Genomic DNA, 23770 nt, shown 5'->3' with positions numbered 1-23770 from the left:
AACTCACTTGAAAATTTCATTAAAATCTGTGCTCTCTTATGGTGTAACCCTAGTGGCTCCATCAGTTGAGATATTTGTTGCTCATCAGACTTCATTGTCACTTCTGCACTACCATATTGTGCCAGAAACTCTTTCAGAACTGGAATGGCCTTCTTCCCTGTAAAAGTTTGTACAATACAGATAAATACAATGTGACATGATCTGTGGTCACAAAATATTTGGTATAAATACGTACATAGTATAAACCACTGGGAGTTGCCCTTCAGTAATGCTATTGTTAGACTTTTAGTTATTCACAGACCCCAAGCAATGATACAAGTGTTCAGATAAGTTGCTCAAATACTCTAATAGAACAGTCACTTCCATTTTTGGATATATAGGGTCTACTGTTATGTAGTCCAAGGAGTTTCTCACCATGCATGTAATGTCATTGGGTAGAGAATTCAGCTACAAACAAATCTCCTGTAGATAGTTCAGCTACAACTACTGTACAATATACTATCACTTTGTAGTATCGATGTGGTTAAATGGCTTTCTACATTAACCTAACTTGGCCCTCAAATAAACAATTGCTATGTGTTAAGGTGCTTGTACTAACATGTAATTATAAGTTTTTGGGACAATTCTTTACTGGCTTTTACAAACCTTTTATTCTCAAAAATCACAGGCTTGAAGGGCACGCTCTTGATCAACTCTTCATGCGCCCTCGAATAAAATTCATAGATATAAATCAATCATTCTCATGTGCCAATCCAGTTCATTTTCAAGTAGCCAGAATATTTCCATAAAGCAATGCAACTGTTTAGTTATTCTAATACAACACACACTTGTCCAAAGGCATTCTCATTTTTTTACACTCTGAAGTTCAAGACAATATGTCTGACAGTTAGCCCTAGTAAATGTCTATGTATTTATCAAAAAATTGATCTGGCAAATTACATATATAGCTATCTCGTCCAACTTCCCACAAACCACCTGCCAATATTTTACTAAGCCAGACAGCTTAATTATTTTATATATGAAAGGTCTGCATGGTGTAGTTCCAATAGCCATTTGATTCTGAGCCATCTCAGGACAACGATTGGCCACAAAGGATACACGATGCAAATGACGTGAAGTCACACATGCACATTAGAGCATAACATAATATGCACATGTCAGTTAGACTACGTGTCAGTTGCACCTGTTGTTCTAGTCTTTGTGGCCAATCTTAGTATCCCCATCACCTGTAGATCAGAATAAGGCTTATAAGGCTGCACCAGACCCTTCTCTACTGCAACCACAAAGCGGTCTGGCTCACAAGACACATCATACCTGCAGTACGATTAAGGAATATTGTAGAGACTAATACTTTCCAGGGATCAGAGTGGAGTTCCTCTTGAATAAGGTTAAACGGAGACGACGGCGGAGTGTAGTGTGGGTACAGGAGGTGACGGGGCTGCTTTACTTTTGATACGGAAAAATACGGACTTTTACGAAGCTTTGTCGACCTTCTAGTTTGCTTGAGACTCTTTTTACAACACTGTTCACTGCTGGCTGCTTTGCCAGTTGGAGAAGGTTCATTTATACTTTCTTCCATGCTTTGGTTCTCTCTACTTAGTTTTCTACTGCTTCTAAGACAGTACGCTGACTCGATGACTGGCCGTTTTGTTTCATGGTCATCTTTTAAAGTGTTATTGGAATCAACCGACGTGAAATACTTGCTCTTGCTGTTATCACGATCCGTAAAGTAACAGCTTGTTGTCTCCATTTCGCCAACTCATCAAAACTGTTCAAGCGCGCGCGGCAAACTAAAATTCAATCCACAATCACAACTTTTAATGTAAAAGAATTACGCAACACTAGTTCTCAATGCAGCACAGTAGCCTTTCTGTAGAGTTCCCCAACTGTATCTGTCAAAATCCATCTGTAGGGATCAGTATATAAGACACACAAAATTATAGCCACGTACTTTCGGCACAGACTTCTTTGCCTTGTAGGGATGAAGGCAAAAGTCCTTCAATCTCTTAAACAGCTGCTGCGTCGTGTTGTACAAACACTCTTCTAGAAAAGTAGTTAAAATAAACAACTAAAATTCTGCATACAAAAACTTACTTGGATATAACTCAGGATAAACCAGCCGATTAGGACATAAGGGGTAACAGCCAAAATAAGTAGCCTCCATCCTATAAGAATTAATACAATTCTGTAATTTAAATTTCTAACAGCTTCAGCTAGACTTACATGGCAACCCCAAAAAATTCATGTAGTGCAGTAGAGACGACCACATCAGATTTACTCAGGACATCCCAGTATAACTCTACGGGGACATATTCTGAATGAGTCAAACGTGGTCCCAGCTTTGGAATCAGTTCCTTAAAACTCTCTGTATACAAGAAATAAAAACAGCACTACACTAACACTGCACAGTTCATACCACCATAGTCCTATTATACCGGGTATGTCAGTGGTGTGGCTACCAAGGAGAGAGACAGTAAATGGCACACCATCATCCATCAACTTGTGTAACACAACACTGAACTCATCCGGTCCCTTATCGTGCTCCCTACAAGTTCAGGGATGGGAATAAAGGTGATAGACAGTGCATACTTAAAAGGCTGGTCTTATACAAGGTAATAATACGAGCCATCATATGACATACAATACAAGTAGAGGTCACAGCATATCCTCAGACACATAGTAAAAAAATTCTGATGGAAGAAAAATGTACATTTTACGAATTATGAGTCACTTGCAAACCTCTACAACTAGTCACCACACCCCCCTCCCCTCAACCCTACATGTACCCCATACAATACACAAAGATACACATTTATTACCATCTATGCGGCCATACTATGTGTAGAGTTTTAGACACCACTGGCTGTCCTTCTGGTTCTAGGCCTGCTACCAACTTGTCTCCTTTATCATTTGGAGTACTGGATGATATCAGTGGAGGATAGACCATTGGGAAATACAGTACATGACATTTTGGTCTAATCAGCTCAGCTAGGTCTTTGGGTCTGTGATCTGGTATCAGTTTGATGAAGGAGTCAATGGATTGTAAGAATGAGTCCTTGTTGAAGTGAGAGTTAAAAACTATAACATCTGCCACCATACTAACAATGAGAAGGAAAAGGCAATAAATAAATACATTAGAACCCTTTATTGGCTGTAACTATTTCTGTTTTAGAGCACACGTGTGTGTGCACGTGTGTGTGTATTGTGTGTGTGTGTGTGTATTGTGTGCATTGTGTATTGTGTGCGTGTGTACGTTGCGTCTGCGTGTTGTGCGTCATGTGTACGTTGCATCTGTGTGTTGTGCGTCATGTGTACATGGTGAACAATCATGCAGCATGTTTAAGCATACTTAGAACATACACCATACCAAGACAGTATCTGGTTGTATCCATACTGAAAGTCTCTTTCAAGTTGTTTCCTAACAGGATAGACCAACTGATTCTCATGAAAATACAACACCTTGTGGGACTTCTTGAGATCATCATGTAATGACAATAATTCACACAAGTTCAACACACTACTGGCAAACAATGTCCTGTAAGGGATAAAGGAACCATAAACAATGCAGGCTGATTATAGACTATGAGGTAAACCATAGTCAGTCATACAGTGGGCCTTTCTTACCCAAGATATCCACCCAAAACCAGCCTCACTTTTCCTTCATGACAGCTTTGCAGTATTAGTAAGGTATAGTCAAACTCAAATGTTCCTCTAGAGCAATCCCAAGTACTTCCAACAGGTTTCTAAAATTTAACTGAATTTTCTGCTAACTATGGGCTAAGGCGACTTTCTTACTAGCACGCACGCACGCACGCATGCACTCACACACACACACACACAAAGCCTTCAGCTACTGTACTAGCATGGTCACGCCTACCCAGTGGACCATTTGTGCGCTACTCAGGTGCTATGAGTCAGTGCAGGTAAATCCGGACTAGTAACCCACAAGAGGCTGTACCATGACTCACAGTTCAAGGTGTGGGCACCCAAAGTCCCACCTGGACTTCACCCACTATGTAAGACATGGACAGTTGGCATTTGCTTATCCAGTTTACATCAGGTACCCATTGAAGTTACAGCTGGGTGGGCTGCTTCCCCAATTGACACCAGGCCCCATTTCCATTTAAACAGCTGAGCACACATACACAGACCACCATCACCATAGACAAGTGCTAAAATGAAGCATCATCTTGAGCCACTTAGGCCATACCTACTGGATCTTATGTTGCACGGGCAAAACCTCAGAAAATTTGGGTAGGTAGGTCGATTTGATAATGATAATAATAATTAGTACATAATAGAAAATTAAAGTATTATGAACCATACAAAAAGAGCAACAACTACAAAAAACGTTAATGAAACATATAGGGTGTTCTGCAGCACCATAATGTATTGCTGTACAATGAATCAAACCTCTTGAATATAAGAACTATTTCGTTTGGAGTATCTTCACCATTAAAGCTCAACCTTTTGAAGAGTTTAATCCCTAGAGGAGCCTGGTTATCCCAATAGCTGATTTTCACTAGCACATACGAGATTGACCATCTTGGAACACGTGATCCTATATCACATGATTATCATTATCATTTCAGGTCATGAAAAAAGACAGTCGGTCGGGCCCGTGCAACATAAAATCCAATAGGTATGGCCTTACTTGTAGTTATGCTCACATGGTACGGTTAATGCAAAGTGCAAGGCAGATACCCTCATACGCCAGTGCCACTTCTTAGCTGGCAGAGTATACAAGTCTCCACCAAACTGCTCCTTTAGTAAATCTATCAGTTGCTTGTGAGAACCTCCATAAAACGGCTCTATGAAAATCACGTCATTGCTCATATTTGCGCGAAACAATTAGCGCCATAGTTCACGTGAGTCCAACACGTGTGTGGTGAAATAACCGCTATTTTGCTGAGACAAGAAATATTTGTACCACTTCTGTTGAGAAAATAACTTTGAGGGTGTCGTTAAGTTACAGTATAGGTAAGCTACCTGTTCGTATACGAGAACACATCACACCAGGTGTCAAAGGTCACCGTTTAGTCTATCGTAACGTTTTAGTGTAATCTGAAGTCTTTCTCTAAAGGTTTGTTATGGCGTCAGGTGGTGGAGGTACGGCGAACACGGAAGATGCTGCTGACAGGAATGTGGAGATGTGGAAGATCAAAAAATTAATTAAAAGTCTTGAAGCGGCGCGCGGTAACGGCACCAGTATGATATCACTGATTATCCCACCCAAGGATCAAGTGTCCCGAGTATCTAAAATGTTGGCTGATGAATTTGGCACAGCATCCAACATCAAGAGCCGTGTTAACCGATTGTCTGTGTTAGGTGCCATCACATCTGTACAGCACAGGCTGAAATTATATTCCAAAGTCCCCACAAATGGCCTTGTTATTTATTGTGGCACTATTGTAACAGAGGAAGGCAAGGAAAAGAAAGTTAACATAGATTTCGAGCCCTTCAAGCCAATCAACACTTCTTTATACCTTTGTGACAACAAGTTCCATACTGAGGCACTGAATGCTTTACTGAGTGATGATAACAAGTTTGGCTTTATTGTTATGGATGGAAATGGTTGCTTGTTCGGCACACTGTGTGGCAACACTCGTGATGTCTTGCACAAGTTTACAGTCGATTTGCCAAAGAAACATGGGAGGGGTGGTCAGTCTGCATTGCGTTTTGCCCGACTACGAGAGGAGAAGAGACACAACTATATCAGGAAGGTTTCAGAGGTAGCTGTTCAACTGTTTATCACAAACGATAAAGCAAACGTTACTGGACTAATTCTTGCAGGTTCTGCCGACTTCAAAACAGAACTTGGACAATCAGACATGTTTGATCCAAGATTGCAAGGAAAAGTTCTCAAAACAGTTGATGTTTCTTATGGAGGTGAAAACGGCTTCAACCAAGCCATTGAGCTTTCTGCTGAAGTTTTAGCAAATGTCAAGTTTATTCAAGAGAAAAGGTTGATTGGCCGATACTTTGACGAGATTTCACAAGACACAGGAAGATTCTGTTTCGGTGTAGTAGATGTACTGAAGGCTTTAGAGATGGGTGCAATGGAGACACTGATTGTTTGGGAAAACTTGGACATCACCCGGTACATCTTGAAAAATCATCAATCTGATGAAGAGGTCTTGCTATACTTGAATCCTGAACAAGAGAAGGACAAGACAAAGTTCTTGGACAAAGAAACCGGTGTTGAACTTGAGCTGGTAGAGAAGATTTCACTCCTGGAGTGGCTTGCAAACAAGTACAAAGAATTTGGTGCCACACTTGAAATTGTTACTGATAAGAGTCAAGAGGGCTCACAATTCTGCAAAGGGTTCGGAGGTATCGGAGGAATTTTACGATATCGTGTAGACTTCCAGTCGATGGAGTTTGATGCAGATGACGATGAATTCTATGAAGACTTATACTAACTTATTGCACCTAAATCTTGTACATTATTTAATTTCTTACTCTAGTGTATAATCAAGCTATTGCTATGTAATTTATTATTTGTACTATTACATGTTGAATATAGTTACAAGGTGGTAGTTACATCTACTGTTTCCCACTGATTTTACTTGTTAAAGTGGTGTGGGTACATTTGTTCTGCTAGACCAGCCTCTGTCAATGGTAGATCTGAATCAAAGCATATAATTATAAATGGAGAGGGAGGCCTCTAAATTCAGCATTGAACAGGATAGCTTTGCATATATGTGAAATATTCAGTCCTGCTAAACACTTTTAACCAGTGCAATATATAGTCCAAGTGGAATGCACCCATGCAAAAACCCACCAGGAATGAATTTTTTTATAACATCCAAGTTGATCATATCCTTAGTTGAATGCAATTTATTGGCAAATAGTAAAGAATGGAGTATAGTATAGTGTACTATTATAAACAAGAGCTCAAAATAACTCTTGGTCTTAATTGCAGCAAATTGTAATAACACTGAGTACGTATATACAAAAACAAGGAATTAGGAAATTATAGCTGATTACCTTAACAATTTGATCAATGCAGTCCATAATCGGAGTAATATTGTAATAATTGTAGCATACACATGTAAGTTACCAACTATTGTGCTGTATGTATGTAAAAGCAAATAATGTTATTGATATTGGGAGCAACTCAATAACAGTGCAGCATAGCTGGCTATAAAATCAATTTGGCATGCAATGCAGAAGTTTTGGAGCAAACAGTAAATGAATTAGAATTTGTGAAAGCATATATTCTTGGTTTGCAACAGTTGTCAATGCGGTTGTAAAATGTTGGCTAATAAATTTAGTATAGTCAAACCTTTTGGTTATAATGATCATTACGACTCATGGATGGTAAAACTAAAGTATTGATTTTTTTGCAATGCATGTAGCTACAGGCCTCAAGCTGAGTATAATAAAATTTATATTGGAAGTTATAATTATGAGCTGTAGTTTCACAGTACACATTCAGGAAGGACATGGAGGGCATGCATTCTAATTCAGCACATAGTCTTATGGTAGAGGGAAAGAACAAGTCAGGACAAACACATTCCACAGGATGTGGGGATATGAAGATGACATGGCATTTCACATGTACGGATATTCATTATGCAAAATGATGAAAATTCAATGAAAATACTTTGAAAGTAAAACCAATAAAGTTTTTTCCAGCTTGATTTTACATTGATACTTTTCATTGTAATGGTATAGTAATGGTAATTATCTTGTAAAAATGCAAATTCAGTCATTTACAGGCAAACCACCAATAAAAGCCTATACGTACAAAACCACCGATAAAAGTTACTAGTATGGTATGTCTCCAGTACTGTCAGGTGTGTCACTTAAGTAGGGTCAAATTGATTAAGTCAGTGAGATCTAACCAGGTTTAATTTATTATAAGCAAACTGGCATCCGGGATAGACCGTCAGAAAAGACTGCATGTATTTTGTAAAGATAGTGCACTAATCCAGCTAGCCCAGTTCACATAGCTAACTACCACTCCGACAAATTAAACCAGGAGAAAGACACTCAACATTATATAAGCATATGCAGGATTGCTTTCAGGCTCACAGCCAGCACAATCTGTTGACTGGGGTCAACAATCACACCTCTATCATAAACATACATCAGCCCGTTTATAGATTAGCACCATGTGTACAGTAGTGACACCAATAGTATTTTAAGTTCAGTCATAGCTAACTATAGCTAGATTAAATACTTGCATTTGGAATTCTACATCACAACAACATTGCACTTTATGCACTTACAGTGCATGGCGGGTAATAAATAAGGATCAGTCTCGATCTTGCTCTCCCACTTCATACTACTGATTTTGTGAACTGAGAAAAGATAGCCACTGCCTCAGTTTAGCTGCACCCTGGGACAACCATGCACTCATTGCTTATACACTCAACTACTACTGCCTTCAGTACTAGTGTCATCATGTTGCCAGCTAGATTTTCACTAACTCTGCATGCATAGGCTGTTGTAATACTATAGCTGCTATCTACGTGTACGCATACTGCTGTTTGCTGTGTATACCACTGCAACCACCTATTCTGTTTGGTATAGGCATCATGCACCATCATGATACTAGATCTAGAAGCAACATGCTCTTTTTTTGCTAATCTACTTAGATACCTAACATTTTCACAGAAATATTTCGTTACAGGACCTCACAGTTGTGGAATGGACTACTAATGATGATAATTTTACTGTTCAATGTTATCAAGAGTCCATTATTATGGACTCTTGATGTTATTAACAGTCATTCTTTTTTGTTTTCATCTTTGTAGCTAATTTGCCTTAAAGTTGTTGCAAATTATGGCATACATGTGTTTTGATATTACTAAAAAGTGTCCATCATGTGTATTTGTTTTGTATCCTTGTCTGGTTAGCTGGCTATGTGTATTGTATTTGTCTCTGGCTAGGAAGAACAGTAGCTAGTTGCCAATTGTCAGAGGGTGATTCACAATCAATTTATTAGACACAACTATCCCTCTAAGGACCTGCAAGGAGGTTAACAATAAACCTAGCTGTAACTGAAAACTATGCTGAATGTAGAAAAAAAATTCCCAACTTGAGCCAGAGGCGGTCAGGCAGGCGATGGCCCGCACAGGCAACTCACCACTGAGTCTAGGCATGTGCCTGAGGAGCCACACTAGATGGGATTCGGGATTTCCGGCTTCTGCATTCAGCCGCCGGTACTTAAACATCTTGACTGCTCAACTTATTAGACAACTATCCCTCTAAGGACTGGCCTGTAAGTAGGCTGGCACTCGGGCTGGCAGTAATCAATCACTATGTGTAGTCCCCACCCCCATCCTACATCCACCCCCATCCTACATCCACCCTCGATTTTTAAACTCCACTTCCCAGGTGATAAAGACCTAGCGGTGCACGAAACAATTAGCAACTGTTATCACGTGACATTTGAATTTGCAAGTGGATGGTGCAACGTACCATATGGTGCAACAGTCTTATTTCTTCTGAAAGATAAGCTGAGTGCCATATAAAGTTAATAACCAATATACCAGGCTGCACGTGAAGTATAGGTAGTAGTAGGGTGCCGGATACTTGACGGGTTACTAACTTACCCTAAAACTCCCATGATCGATGATCCGCGGTTAAGTGATCGTTCAATCGAAGGTTAATTGTAGCGCAATCTCAAGTCTTTCTTGGAACAGATGTTATGGCGTCTAGTGATGGTGATTTACTCGGAACAGAAAATTCAACCTGTAGAAGTGTGGAGATGTGGAAGATCAAGAAGCTGATCAATAGTGTCGAAGCGGCGCGCGGGAATGGCCCCAGTACTATGATATCACTAATTATCCCACCCAAGGATCAAATGTCCCGAGTGTCTAAAATGTTGGCTGATGAATTTAGCACAGCAGCCAATATCAAGAGCCGTACTGGACGACTGTCCATGTTAGGGGTCATCACATCTGTACAGCACAGGCTAAAATTTTACCCACAGGTCCCCACAAATGGCCTTGTCATTTATTGTGGCACTATTGTAACAGAGGAAGGCAAGGAAAAGAAAGTTAACATTGATTTTGAGCCCTTCAAGTCAATTATAACCTCTTTATATGTCTGCGACAACAAGTTCCATACTGAGGCACTGAATGCTTTACTGAGTGATGATGACAAGTTTGGTTTTATTGTAATGGATGGAAATGGTTGTCTGTTTGGTACATTGTGTGGAAACACTCGTGATGTCTTGCACAAGTTTACAGTCGACTTGCCAAAGAGACATGGCAGGGGTGATCAGTCTGCATTGCGTTTTGCTCGTCTACGAATGGAGAAGAGACATGAGTATATCAAGAAAATTTCAGAGGTAGCTGTTCAACTGTTTATCACAAACGATAAAGCAAACATTACTGGACTAATTCTTGCAGGTCCTGCCGACTTCAAAACAGAACTTGGACAATCAGACATGTTTGATCCAAGATTGCAAGGAAAAGTTCTCAAAACAGTTGATGTTTCTTATGGAGGTGAAAATGGCTTCAACCAAGCCATTGAATTTTCTGCTGAAGTTTTAGCAAATGTCAAGTTTATTCAAGAGAAAAAGTTGATTGGCCGATACTTTGACGAGATCTCACAAGACACAGGAAGATTCTGTTTCGGTGTAGTAGATGTTCTAAAGGCTTTAGAGATGGGTGCAATGGAGACACTGATTGTTTGGGAAAACTTGGACATCACCCGGTACATCTTGAAAAATCATCAATCTGATGAAGAAGTCTTGCTATACTTGAATCCTGAACAAGAGAAGGACAAGACAAAGTTCTTGGACAAAGATACCGGTGTTGAACTTGAGCTGGTAGAGAAGATTTCACTCCTGGAGTGGCTTGCAAACAAGTACAAAGATTTTGGTGTCACGCTTGAGATTGTTACTGATAAGAGTCAAGAGGGTTCACAGTTCTGCAAAGTGTCTGGAGGAATCGGAGGAATTTTACAACATTGTGTAGACTTCCAGTAATTTTATGATACCATGTAGGGCTTCCAGTTAATGGAATTAGATGTGGATGATGAAGACTTGGCAAATATGGCTTGGCTGCATTCCAACATTCATTTGTGGCTTAAAACATTCACTTGTACTTTATACACAGTGTTTTGGTTCATATGCCATAAATACCCATGCTCGTAACTAAATACTATACTCTACTTTAATACTCATACCTATTTGTAATTCATAAAATTGCCCTAACCACTGCACTCCAAGACCTTTTAGCTCAAGAAAATTTATTGCTATTGCCACAATTATATATAGCATTAATTTTGCATTTACTTGATCATCTCAGGTTTAAGTGTTGAAACTGTGTAACTGATATACAACCAACACATATCCAATCTTTTAAGAGACATTCAAACAATTGCAAATTTGAATCGAAAATTTAAATTAAATTATCACAATACACTGACAGAAAAAATGGGAAAGATAGAAAAATGATATAGTGGTACTTTATATAGTCCCTTTAAACAGGGTTACTCATCTCTGTATTGTTTAGTGTTTACTTCTGGTCTGTGTTATTGTATTGAGCAATCGTTTAGCTATAAGAAGTAAATTTATGATGATGATTCAGAGTAGAAGCAATCGCCTAGTGATCTTGAGTACAATTAGAGCAATCATTGTCAAGTATTGGCTTTCTCTTATTGTAATTCAACTGAAACTTTTGTCCTCCAAAAACCATTCTCAATATAAATGATGTATTTTTGTTAGACATAAACTCAATTGTACATTAAATCTGATACTAAATATTTTCATTAAAAAATTGAATTCTCTCCTATTACATAACAAACCACAGTACACATGCAACCAAGAGAACAAACACTACTGTCGCACTAAAGTTAGCAGTTAGTGTTAATGCTCCACCTCTTGTACTATTTCTCTCCATATTTCCTGGATTAGTGGACACCGTTGGATTAGTGGACATGTTGATAGGTGAATCAGTAGGAGGAAAAGTAGCAACTGGATCACAAGTGATGTTATTTCTCATCTATAAATACACACATACCAACTATGAATGCATTTCAAATCTGGTATTAAAACAGAGTAGCAAGTACACAGACAGACTCTTTCCCACACAACTCGAGTGATAACATACAACAAAATCAAAATGTCAAATAATGTGGCAAGGCTTGGAAGATATTGGTTACATATATAAGTGCTGACATAATTGTACGACATGAAATCTTACGGTAGTGTCTGTCAAATTTACACCAGGACAGATTCCAATCGTTGGCAAATTACACCAGTCCCATACTGATTCAGTAAGTGTTCTGACTTCAAATATGGGAAACCTGTTTGCATACAAGTACATTTATGTAACAGTAAGTACAAAGAGTAATTACTCACCCCCCATTGTCAACAAAGGTATCGATCATAAATGCATAGTAACTGACAAAGCAACAGTCTGCATTCATAAGTATCTACACAAGCAAAAAACATTTAAATATTTCTACATAAATATCAAGAACAAAGTCATGCATGAATGTTCAAAATTTTAAGGTGCACACACAATACACATATACATAACATTGTGTGGGAAGATGTTTTCAACTATGCGGCTATAGTTCTACATTGGGTAATGGCACATGATGCAACTGGGGCAATGTATAAAAGTGAGTAGGTGACAAGACACTAAATGGCCAGAAGTAAGTGTTCCTGGACAGGTGCAATGGCAAATCTAATGGATTTCAAGACTTCTCCATAAGTATTTACCTCAGGCTAAAGATGGATCCATATATAGTCATAATATATGAGAAGTAAGTACTCTAAGAGTGGTCTCAAGATATAATATAACACTAGTCTCTTCACCTCATCCTATGGTAGTCTCTCACTCACTGTTTTGCTTGCTATATTTTGTGACAACACTGCCTTTAGCTGGTATATGGAGCTGTCTACAACCTGAGATAATAACATGCACTAAACAATTGGAAGCTTATGGAGAAGTCTTGAAATCCAATAGGATAGGAAGCTTATGGAGAAGTCTTATGGAGAAGTCTTATGGAGAAGTCTTGAAATCCAATTGAGATTATACTTTAGCTGACTGTTTCGTTAAAGCTTATCAAGACTGTTGTATTAGAGTAAGTGATTATTATCTTATTTCTGTAAAGTGTGAAGAAACAGTTAACTTCATAATATTAGCTACAAGAAATGCAATAAAAATTTGTATGGTATTTATTATTTGCTTTCTATATTATGCTTGCATTATAATTTTTTTAAATCATCTCTATATGTGACTGGAATTTTGGAAAAACGATCTAAATCGCACATTAGAAGTTTTGAGATAAACAGTTTTAAAGAATTCAAGTCAGCATAACTTGCCAAGGATAGCAAGCACACATATGAAATTTACACAAGAGATGCATCATTCAGACCACTGATTCAATACTTGTAGCTGCTTGTAGAGTTTCCTGCCAAATAAGATAGAAAATCTGAGCAGTTGGATGAGCAAAGTAGACACAAGTGCTTACAAAGGGGAGGAGGATGGGGGAGTGGTGGGGTGGGCAAGAGATAATGGAGGAGGTATACCACAATTGAAGTCCAGACATGAGATGTGCTGGCCTCTTTGGCTGATATGCACAGAAAAATGTTTGGTCAACATTATCAAGCCATCCACCAGTAAACCACTGATTCTTGCCAATCCAGGCCCTTCACAAGCACTACCCAGAAAAGATGTCTGTTAAAACCAGCCTCGAGTAGTTTGAATAGTGTCAAAACTAGTAGTACGATGCTAGCTATCTACTGGTGGTGTTAGTTTGATTTTGCCTGATGTGTGATTTGGATCGGTTTTGTGAAATCTAGTCACACTATATAATTATAATGTTGATATAACATTTTATGCTTTTGGTTACCTATTATGCTTTAAGTTATGCTGGTATAATTGGCCAGGGCCAAACCATTGCACGCATCCAAAAGTACCTTTGTATGGCTATCTAGTGACTTGTTGCCCATTCACCATTCTATACTGCTGCCAAGGTTGACTCACATGTTGTTCTATAACTAGCAACCTGATATAGAACTTCGAATACAAAAATTGAAATATAGAACTGTTTTTCTTTCTTCCTATCCATAAAATCAAAGGTGGTGGCCAAGAAATGACTGCAATGATGTTAGAAGTCCTTAAGTTTATAAAAAATGCTCTGATATGAGCAAGAACAAGTGAGTTATGGGACATAAAAATATCCAACAAATTCAGGCGTATAAGCATGCTTATATATACAGCAAGAAAGTATGGAACAAAACCATTGGGAGTGAACACATGTTCACCTCTTTGTTTGGTGGGGGCCAGGTGAATACAAATTGACTATAAGCTCTTTTTTTTGTTATAAAATACTTTTTGTGTGCAAAACTTGTACAAAAATTTCTTACACAAAAGTTTTTCATAAGAATGAACTACTCTAATAGAGCAGTCATTCATGTAAATCATACAAAACTATTTTTATACGAAAAATTTTTGCACAAAAATAAAGTGAATTACGGTAGACTACATAGAGTTACATACAAGAAGTCTCAGGTTATAACACAAGAGTTATTTCCCCACAGTATACCACAAAAATTTGTTTCACATAAAGTTGCTTTCAAGTGCCAATTTTGCCACATGTTGGTAATTCATGCATGAAAATTTACTACCACATAACTGCTTGCCTTATAGTTGCAATATTGTTCCTAAGAATTGCTGAGAAAAGTTACTAATTGTCAATGTATTGAGTCATTGAGTGCTCCAGACTAGTGTGTTTTGTTAGGAAAGTTATTGTCTGATGCCAGAAAGTGTTAAATTTTAATACTTAAAAGTTGATTAAGACTGTGTCCCCAAACCCCGTACTATATATCCAGGCTACACCACTGTGGACATGTAGTACATTCACAATCCCCTAATAGTGGGCTCACATTTCTGCAATCATCTGGACAGCTCTCAGCATTGTAGAGGGCATCTAGACAAGACTTAAACTATAAAAAAATCAACATAAAATACAACATAATACTATTATATACCATGAACCATTCCCTGCCATATAAAACTACAACACTGTTCAACTCATTCATAAGAAAATTGTATGTTTTACTAGGAAAAAGAGCAGACACACAAATTATCAGAGATAAAACCCTGGTACATAATTAGTCATCTTGACACTGTATATACCCTCACTCTCTGAATGCCATATTTTCGTACAGTACAAGCCATGGACTATTGATGTTTTAATTTGTATGGAAAGTGCAAATTAACATATTCATAACACATAACACATCATGACAATACAGTTTCTGTAGTGAGTAACTAAATGTATGGTGCATATATGTGTCATGTTAATATTACATCATGATGATAACACACACAAACACACACACACGTGCACGCACACACACATACACACAATTTGCCTATCAGTTCATTACTATATTCTAGCAGCTAATTGCGCCCAAAGTTTCAATTTGTGAAGTTAAGATACACACACAGTTAATTTACATAGTAAAGTAACTCATATTTGTGTAGTAAAGGATACACATGATGCATACAAACTACATAACGTATATAACCCAGCTGTATTAAATCATCCATGTCAAATTCCTTTTAGAAAATATAGAATAAATAATCATTCCTATAAGTGAGTATATAAGTCCATCCTTGTTAACTATAGCCATGAGATTAAAATAGAATGTGTGTGTGTTTCTGTGTAAGATGGTCTGCATGGCCCTGCAAAGCATACAGCAAGCCTTAGATTGCCATGCTACACATATCAGAATATACTTATGCTTGTTGTCAATTACAGATCCTCAGACAACTCACAATTATAACATACTGTTGAAATAGCACACCCACATACAATGTAAACAACACACACATACAATGTAAACAACACACACATACAATGTAAACAACACACATACAATGTATACACTAGCACACCCAGTGACCAACCAGTTGTGGGTAGCCAATCACTCCCTGACCAACTAATGAAGAGTAGCAATTTGTGGTGCTAGAACTACTACACAACAATTCAATTATTGCTGGAGAGTCCAGACAAAAGATGTCCTTCTGCGCCTACACAAGAACAAGACAGAAGAAAGATCTATATACAATACAATGATTAAGGGCCAAGTGTTGACTAAAATTTTACAAACCATACAAACCACAAAAAAATAACTACACCAAAATGTACAAACATAAAATTATAGCATGTGTGTGCATTATGTCTATAACATATTATACTTGCGTTGTGTGAGGATCAAAGTGCTGACAAGTGCTGTATTTTCCATACTGTACCAATTAGCTACATTACTGTACTGTATGAGTCATACAGTACAGTAATGCATATAATTTGGAAAATGTATGTCATAGTAGTCCCTATGTGTGTGAAAGGTTCTAGAAGGAAAACAATGACCATTTTTGGTTTTGTTTATTATCTATCTATAGACTCTTGAAACTCGGCATAAAATTTGTCAAGCCAAATTATTGCACAAGAACAGCCATGTGGCTCCATGAAATTATAATTGGCTAGCTATACATGTTCTATCAATATTACACTCTGCATGAACAAGTGATATACCAAATCATTTGAACTAAATAATGCTGCATGCATGATTAAAATCATTTGCATGCATGATGCATTCACTCATGCCTAGTTGTATAGCACCAATTTGGTAGTTATAATAGCAGATAGCACATGCATATTATGGTTGTGACGTGCCAGCCGGGGGAGGGGGGTGTATCATAGCTAGCTATATATTTAATATCTATATAGTGTTGTGACCATAGATATAACCCCAGGCCATACGGGATCGGAAACGGCAGCATTCCTCACTCACTCTTAGTTTTCAAATACCAGTCTTTAGAAATCATGCTCAGGCATTCTGAGGAAGGTTTTAAATAGTTCTTGTAAGTTGTTGAGTTTAAATAGACTGTCACTTTCCAGTAATACTATTTTGCGTAACTAGATACTTATCAATGGAAAATAAGAAATTCCGGCAGTGGAAAATTTCGTCCGCTTGTAGCTATTGCCTCACTGGATTCGAGTGGATTAGTCTATGAGGTGTCTGTTTCACTTAATCAGTAGTTCAAGGCCTATAGTTTTGCATGAGGAAGTAGTCACTAGCCAGTGCGCTATAACAAAGTTACTAGTCTCGTTAGTAATCCACTGAGTAATGTCTAGCCACAACAAAGTAAAAAAGCCTACTGAATAAAACTTATTCACCAGTTAACCAAGATTTACACATTGTCCAACAGTGCAATCATGTCACATGATAAGGTGGTAGTTGCTCACGTCTTAAGGCTGTGGCGAGGGGTAGCTAACGTCATGGGACTCTCGTACACTATCTGTGAAACCATATATAATTGGTTTCACAGATAGTGTACGAGAGTCCCATGACGTTAGCTACCCCTCGCCACAGCCTTAAGACGTGAGATGAATATTTATTGAAATAAGGCAGAAATACGCATTGAAACTTAATACTTGGACTCTTGTACACAATTTAGAAGTTTGCGTGGGCGTTAGCGACCCCTCGGGCTGTGGACACAAAGTATTGTAATTTATAGTTACTTTATTTTATGGGTAATATGTAACTGTAACTAATTAGTTCAGTTGCAAGTAATAATTTTATGTAATATGTAGCGAGTTACCTTCTTTTTTTTAAAACTGTGCTGAAGTGCTGAAGTGCAGAAAAAATCCCAGGCCAGGCGGTGACCTGGGAGTTTTTTTCTACAAGTTTAACAACTGTTGCATACCAAATTGTTCCTTCCCCAAATGGAAAAGCACCGCATACATGACGAATCGAATAATGATTATAATGAACTTACGAAAGTGGAGCAAGAAATTACTAATTGCTGGAGCACGCCCACGCAAACGACATCGTTACAAATCCGATCAACTTCTGCTTGTGGAAAATTAATCCTGTAAGTGGGGTCGTTTATAAATCTATGCTGTATTGCTTGGCAATACGGCTGGACAGATTCCTGTATACTGAACTGATCGATCGCGTCACTACATTGGTCGTTTTGTTGCGAGGGCGGCAGTAACATCATCATCATAGTAGTAAATAGCAGCACCGTTAACATCTTGTATGTACTGCACCAGTACCTTGACCAGCAACGACTGAATCGGCAAACTCGCGCACGTGTATATAGGAGGTTCAAATTACAGCCAAACGAGACACGCCTCAAGCCATCTACTGCATGCGGTCACATGATGTATGCATATATGCACCGAGGTCATTTTTGTCATCAAACAATGAATTTGTACAATAACGAATGGACACAGATAGCAATACAGAATGTACATATGAATCTAATGTAAGATTGGACCTAGTTACATTGAGTACAGATTGTACGTAGCTACGCTAGTTAAATCATGACTTAATTGATTGAACAACAGCTAATGCCATCTACAACTATAAAGTGCTTGTCTAAAATAATGCTTAAAATCCACCGGCAATAAATGCCAGTAATATTGACAGTGTTATTACACAAAGGCTGGACATGGATGCTGGTAATGCTGCATCACCAGGCCTAACAGTGGTCACATTAGACATGTTCATTGGTACAGTTGTGTTTGTTGGTACAGTTGTGTTTGTCATATTAGAAGTGGGTGGCTCAGTAACAGCTGGTTCACAGGTAGCACTGTTATTCCGTGTCTGGAAAAAATGATATATAAACATAGCTATATATTTCTCTTTGCAGTTGTAGCTCTCAGGGATATGAAAGCTAGACATACCGCCACGTCCATGAGATTCACACCAGGGCACACTCCAGGGCTGGGTAGTCGACACCAATCCCATATTGACTCATTGATGGTTTCAGTGTCAAATACTGCCATTCTGAATATGATAGAACATGTACATTACAATCTTAACACAATGCATGGATAATTAACTACTATGAATGACAAATGTTTGGCATGACTTAAGTTTGGCAGATCAGCATGAAAAACAGGTTGATTGATAAAAGTTCGACAAGTTTGCATACCACACAGCCAAAATATAGCTAATTGGCAAATAAAGCTTGGCAAATTTCCTCAGTTCACCAAATTCACCACTATAAACTTCAGTAACACCAAGCTTTCATCATTTGAAATGGCACTTACCCATCATCGTTGACAAATGAATCAATCATAAATGCATAGTAGCTGACAAAGCAGCAGTCGGCATCCATGAGTAGCTACACACAAAGAACTAAATGTCAACATGCTATGTAGAGTCAACATCACCACACATTAAAACCTTTAATGTAACTTGAACATTCATTAGACATTCAACTGCACATACTTTCCATAAATGCTAATATAAGAAGTCTATAGATGATTTCCATGTTGTTACAGATAAATCAAGTAGCATATGTCAGGTCCCTAGTGGGACAGCATTCACAGAATAGAATAAAATGTGACTGTTCTATTAGAGTGATTGACTCCTCTCCATAAATGTTTAGTGTGACAAGATAAAAGTAGGGACCTCTTCTCTTATATCAATAAATTTGAACATACATGGAAAACTCAGCTTTGCTATTTTTCTTAAAGGTATTACTTGTAAGCTTTGGGCCTTGCTTTTATTTTGTACTTTAACACAATTCACTCTCTACATTCCAATAGAACACTCACTTTCCGCACTAGGCTTTTCTAGCCAAAAAATACCTTCATGGCTGGCAGTATTGGTTATTGGTTAGGTACAACCAAGCCCAAAAGTGCCTTTAGTACAACCTGAAATGTTTCCAATAGGTTGCTACAAAAAAATTATTGTTTCATAAAATTATTCAGTGGAATTTTCTACTGACAGACTGCTTGCTTTACTGATGACTTCAAACAAACGTAACTTGATAATGACTAAGGCTACGGTCTTGATTTTTTCACTGTTCAACATTACTTCAGTCCAACTGGTGCCATTTGCCATATCACAGTACATACAATGCATACTTCATGGACTTACCAGTGTCCCATTTATCTTTGCTTCAAGGTGTCAATTTGTGGTAGCACTGCACAATGGCTTTCCTCATTTGTAATGGGAATTGTCTGAGTTTTGTTGTGACTGGATTGATTGCAGAAGTTCTTCTCATAGTGTTCTTTGTTTGTGATGCTGTGTAACAGGCTAAACATAGCTGAAAACAAAGGTCACTTGATAGTTGGAGTGAACATTCAGAATAAGCCTAGTGCCATTCTTTCTTATAATGCAGCGTGTGCAAGTTCACCAGTCATAACAAATGTTAAAAAGTAAACAAACAAGTACAAGGAAAAATTAGGAATTATAAGTTTGACTAAGAATTAAAGAAATGAAACAAGGAATATGTGATTGCATACCTTAGAGCCAAAAATGAAAAAGTCTATTATAAGAAAATGAGAATATGATGGGAATGGGAACAACCAATGAAAAATGTCCGATAAGGTCATAATGCTTCCTTGCAGCATTGTTGGATCCTTCCGCTAAAACAATCAAAACATTCTAATACAACAGTCACCTGCATTAAAACACTCTGGAGCAGTCAAGAATGTTTAAGCAGTGACTGCCTGTGAATTGATAGATCCTAGCCAAGTCGTCAACACTGAAAATTAGCTATTCCCTTGAGAAACCATAAACATTAAAAATTCAGCCATCAAGCATAAACAGTTTTACAAAGTTAGTATTCCTTGGAATTAACTGACAGTACCTGCATACAGATGCAAGAAGTTGTGCAACTTCAGAAATTCACATCATTGGTACATGGCAGCTGCAGTGTGTGTAGGTGGCTCCAATGAGTCATGGGGAGGAGCCACTTCAGCTCGACAATCATAGTACTGCATGTATACCCCCATCATATATCTGCATATACTTTCAATCCATATCTACATATACTTTCAATCCAGGTCCCTGGTGGAATCGTTAAAAAAACATTCTTGGCTGCTCTTTTAATATAGGTGACTGTTCTATTAGAGTGTTTTGATCGTTTTAGTGGGAGGTCTGCAAAGAAACATTCTGTGAAAAATCCAACTTATATATTGACATGATGACCTTTATCAGACTTTTTCTCCCACTCCCTCTTTCTGTTCCCATCCCATTCCTGTTTTCCTACAATCCTACTGGTCATAAAATTAATTTTACATCTGAACGTATACCCTAACTATCAATTATAGAAAGTGACCATTACACTTCATTTTTAGCTATATAGTGTCACAAATGAAGAACAGTACAAGTTAAGCCCCTCCACAAACAACTCAGTCACTACAGAAAATATGGACAGTTCCCATTATAAATGCATGGGGAAGCCATGATGCTGCAAATCAACATCATGCACTGCCAGTAAAAATAACAAAGGAGGACAATAGTAACTCCATAATACGTGCATTGTACATAGTGCTGTATGCAATGTACCTGTCAGACTGAAGCAATGTCTAACAGTGAAAAATCAAGCCCGTAGCCTTAGGCCTTATCATCATTGATTTACGGTCAGTCAGTGTCTATCAGTCAGTTAGTTGGTCAGTTGAAAGTTGCCTGTTGCAGACATTGGAGTGATTTTATATTGACAAAAAAATAAGGAAATTCACCAACTTAAATTCCACACCAATCTAACCACAAACATTAATATCGTTTAACCACACAAAGTTAGAATACTGTTATAACAAACTACAACAGTCAACATACATTTCTACAATCATCTGAACAACTCTCCGCATTGTACAAGGAATCAAGACATGGCTTTAACTGTTCAAATAAAACACAAACTATATATTAATAACATATATAATCAGGAAACTGGATTAGTCCCAGTACACAGATTTACACCACTGATCATAATATACACACATACCAATTGTGGGTATCCAACAATTCCTTGACTGACCAGTGAATTGTAGCAATTTACACTACTGTTACTAGTAGCACACAGTAACGCAAATAGTGCTGGAGAATCCAAGCAATAAAGATCCTTCTTAGGCTAAAGAGATACAGTACATGTCATAACACAAATTTTCTATATGGTGTTAACGAAATAGTTTACTAAATTAACTTAGATGAGCTTTTGCAACTGTTTGATTGAATCCACAAGTGTACGATATTTTACAGATGATACAAAGCGTGGTGGGTTTGTACGTGGTATGTTGAGACTCTCCCCCTTACAATATTATGAACTCTTGCTGTTAATTATTACAATATATATATAATATATTCTTTTTAATAGGATTGCTATCCCATTAGGGGAACCTGCAAGAAGGCTATAAGTCTGTAGTTGTAGGTAGACACAGTGGTATGGGGTTAATCCTACCGGAGAAGTGCACTTTATCACGAGGTTATATAACCCATAGTTGTATTAACTGTGGTATAGCACATTTGAGGTAATTATCAATATTTTGGATATTTCAAATACAGTTTTGAATTACATGAAAGCCATTCCACATAATGATAATTCTAAAAGTGATACCGGGATTACAGAAGTAATAACTTTTGCTGGCACAGTAACACATCCTAGTATTACTAAAATTTGTACACCCATGATGATAAAGAACACTACTACATCATCCTACTACAGGCTATATGGGTATGTCGTACGGTAGAAAAATTCTGGGCATTAGTGAACTTTCCACAGACAACTGAGGACAACAATAAATGTACATCCAACATTCTGTTTCACAGCTATATTACATAGTAGCTGGCCTGATGGCATGGCAGCTATCTGACATGCACAAACCAGATCTGGTATGCAGTGTACTACAACATGAGTGGGCGTGGCAAAGAAAAGCTTGTAATTGTAGTCACTAACATAATAACAAAAAGTCACAACTTATTAATCAGTGAACCGCCAGGGCTAGGGCTGTAGTCTAAGCCTGTAATATCGCCGTGCAGGAAGGTACAATCTTCCCATTGAAACTACTGGTATTCGGATACCAGCAAAAGTTTCCAGAGACATACATTGCAGACCCTCCACACCATGCACACTGTGACGATCATTTCTAAACTTACAAAAGTTTTGCAATAAACTCCCACTTCTTGAAGGTAAGGTAAGCATAAGTCAATCTGACAAATATCCTCAACTTCTTCTTGTGTGAAATCTATACGATAACCTTGATCGTTAAATCTTTCTAATATCTCGTTCTGGCAAAACGACGGAATTAATCCTGGATTGTTCATACTAAACTGCAATATGGCTGGAAAACATTGAGATGTTTGTTGCGAAAGATGTACAGCAAGGAAAAACGTAACAGCCGCCAGAGCCACGCAACGGGCAGCCATAGCTTCCAACCTCGATAGCTGCAGTACACCCTACTACGCTCGGCTGTACATGTGCTGCTCATTTTATCTAATCATAGGGTTACGTAATCTCACGTTCGTATTAACTGTAGAGCGTATATATGACGTGTATGGTTCAGCCAGGTGGCCAGCATGTGATTTCACATATAACCTAATGAACTATACTTCCCTTCACACATTAATTTTTAAGATAAGTTCAGTAGTGATAGATTGCTGGAGTGTTAAGCTTCTATCACTTGAAGACCCTATAGCTAAATCACAGAACCAAAATTTCTGATGGTGACAATACGGTCAAAAGTGAACTGCGAGATGAACTGTTTCACAAGTTGCACACACTGACCCAACTGGACCCACCTACTTGAGTGACTTTAGCCTAAACACTATTTCGCTAAGCTCAAAGGTGTACATTAAAGATAGTAGGTTAAGTTGTTTGAGTCTATCAAAGTAATCAGAACTGTAGTCGTTTAAAATAAACTTTGTTGCTCTCCTCTGGATCTGTTCAATAAGTGTGATGTCCTTGTCCTTGATAAGGTTAGGTCTCCAAATCATTGAACAGTATATAACTTGCAATCTCACCATATCTTTGAGTTAAAACCT

At 38.0% G+C, this 23770-nt stretch overlaps 6 protein-coding genes across 9 annotated transcripts in view; 2 read left to right on the top strand and 4 right to left on the bottom strand.

Moving 5' to 3' along the window:
* LOC136265656 (methyl-CpG-binding domain protein 4-like) overlaps positions 1-1822 on the bottom strand; it is a 32105-nt gene extending 30283 nt beyond the window's left edge. For 2 of the 3 annotated variants that reach the window (XM_066060552.1, XM_066060551.1), the window contains exons 1-2: positions 1315-1822; positions 8-157 (exon numbers count right to left, since the gene is read on the bottom strand). In XM_066060552.1, the coding sequence (XP_065916624.1) occupies positions 8-157; positions 1315-1750 (586 nt within the window). In that variant the 5' untranslated portion in view covers positions 1751-1822. Of the gene's footprint in view, positions 1-7; positions 158-1183; positions 1227-1314 lie in introns of all 3 variants that reach the window. The other variant, XM_066060553.1, reaches the window with a different exon arrangement.
* On the bottom strand, positions 1797-4883 carry LOC136265655 (tRNA-queuosine alpha-mannosyltransferase-like). 2 transcript variants are annotated; one of them, XM_066060549.1, is made up of 8 exons: positions 4655-4883; positions 3368-3535; positions 2820-3098; positions 2436-2545; positions 2224-2365; positions 2095-2165; positions 1952-2043; positions 1797-1906 (listed from the first exon to the last, which is right to left on the bottom strand). In XM_066060549.1, the coding sequence occupies exons 1-8, from the start codon at positions 4834-4836 to the stop codon at positions 1832-1834; spliced, it is 1119 nt and encodes a 372-aa protein (XP_065916621.1). In that variant the 5' UTR covers positions 4837-4883; the 3' UTR covers positions 1797-1831. The 2 variants fall into 2 exon arrangements, with proteins under 2 accessions (XP_065916621.1, XP_065916622.1); XM_066060550.1 differs by having other exon boundaries at positions 4671-4807.
* LOC136265654 (eukaryotic peptide chain release factor subunit 1) lies at positions 4844-6521 on the top strand. The gene is made up of 2 exons (XM_066060548.1): positions 4844-4980; positions 5084-6521. Exon 2 carries the CDS (start codon positions 5091-5093, stop codon positions 6420-6422), a length of 1332 nt encoding a protein of 443 aa, XP_065916620.1. The 5' UTR covers positions 4844-4980; positions 5084-5090; the 3' UTR covers positions 6423-6521.
* Positions 6522-9407: 2886 nt separating this feature from the next.
* On the top strand, positions 9408-11110 carry LOC136265953 (eukaryotic peptide chain release factor subunit 1-like). Its single transcript, XM_066060895.1, has one exon. The coding sequence runs from the start codon at positions 9662-9664 to the stop codon at positions 10946-10948; it is 1287 nt and encodes a 428-aa protein (XP_065916967.1). The 5' UTR covers positions 9408-9661; the 3' UTR covers positions 10949-11110.
* A 558-nt stretch (positions 11111-11668) lies between these two features.
* On the bottom strand, positions 11669-18132 carry LOC136265590 (uncharacterized). The gene is made up of 6 exons (XM_066060459.1): positions 17769-18132; positions 15894-16016; positions 14864-14923; positions 12326-12399; positions 12168-12270; positions 11669-11966 (listed from the first exon to the last, which is right to left on the bottom strand). Exons 1-6 carry the CDS (start codon positions 18024-18026, stop codon positions 11757-11759), a joined length of 828 nt encoding a protein of 275 aa, XP_065916531.1. The 5' UTR covers positions 18027-18132; the 3' UTR covers positions 11669-11756.
* A 67-nt stretch (positions 18133-18199) lies between these two features.
* On the bottom strand, positions 18200-23215 carry LOC136265585 (uncharacterized). The gene is made up of 6 exons (XM_066060456.1): positions 22886-23215; positions 21738-21863; positions 21572-21631; positions 19051-19124; positions 18682-18784; positions 18200-18601 (listed from the first exon to the last, which is right to left on the bottom strand). The coding sequence occupies exons 1-6, from the start codon at positions 23153-23155 to the stop codon at positions 18386-18388; spliced, it is 849 nt and encodes a 282-aa protein (XP_065916528.1). The 5' UTR covers positions 23156-23215; the 3' UTR covers positions 18200-18385.
* Between the last annotated feature and the right edge of the window lie 555 nt (positions 23216-23770).

This window comes from Dysidea avara, chromosome 9 (assembly GCF_963678975.1).
Source record: "Dysidea avara chromosome 9, odDysAvar1.4, whole genome shotgun sequence".
NCBI lineage: Eukaryota > Metazoa > Porifera > Demospongiae > Dictyoceratida > Dysideidae > Dysidea > Dysidea avara.
The sequence above is the reverse complement of the archived record's forward strand: the minus strand, read 5'-3'. Positions and strand labels throughout refer to the sequence as shown.

Coding starts and splice junctions, on each gene's coding strand:
- LOC136265585 (XM_066060456.1), bottom strand. CDS start 23,155: ATGGCTGCCCGTTGCGTGGCTCTGGCGGCTGTTACGTTTTTCCTTGCT. Junction 19,125..21,571: donor GTTCAGATGATTGTAGAAAT/GTATGTTGACTG, acceptor CTTTGTGTGTAG/CTACTCATGGATGCCGACTG. Junction 18,785..19,050: donor TCATTTGTCAACGATGATGG/GTAAGTGCCATT, acceptor TATCATATTCAG/AATGGCAGTATTTGACACTG.
- LOC136265654 (XM_066060548.1), top strand. CDS start 5,091: ATGGCGTCAGGTGGTGGAGGTACGGCGAACACGGAAGATGCTGCTGAC.
- LOC136265590 (XM_066060459.1), bottom strand. CDS start 18,026: ATGTTAACGGTGCTGCTATTTACTACTATGATGATGATGTTACTGCCG. Junction 14,924..15,893: donor TGATTGGCTACCCACAACTG/GTTGGTCACTGG, acceptor ATTTTTTTATAG/TTTAAGTCTTGTCTAGATGC. Junction 12,400..14,863: donor GTCCAGATGATTGCAGAAAT/GTGAGCCCACTA, acceptor TTGCTTGTGTAG/ATACTTATGAATGCAGACTG.
- LOC136265655 (XM_066060549.1), bottom strand. CDS start 4,836: ATGAGCAATGACGTGATTTTCATAGAGCCGTTTTATGGAGGTTCTCAC. Junction 3,099..3,367: donor TACAACCAGATACTGTCTTG/GTATGGTGTATG, acceptor TCTCATTGTTAG/TATGGTGGCAGATGTTATAG. Junction 2,366..2,435: donor CCACACCACTGACATACCCG/GTATAATAGGAC, acceptor TCTTGTATACAG/AGAGTTTTAAGGAACTGATT.
- LOC136265953 (XM_066060895.1), top strand. CDS start 9,662: ATGGCGTCTAGTGATGGTGATTTACTCGGAACAGAAAATTCAACCTGT.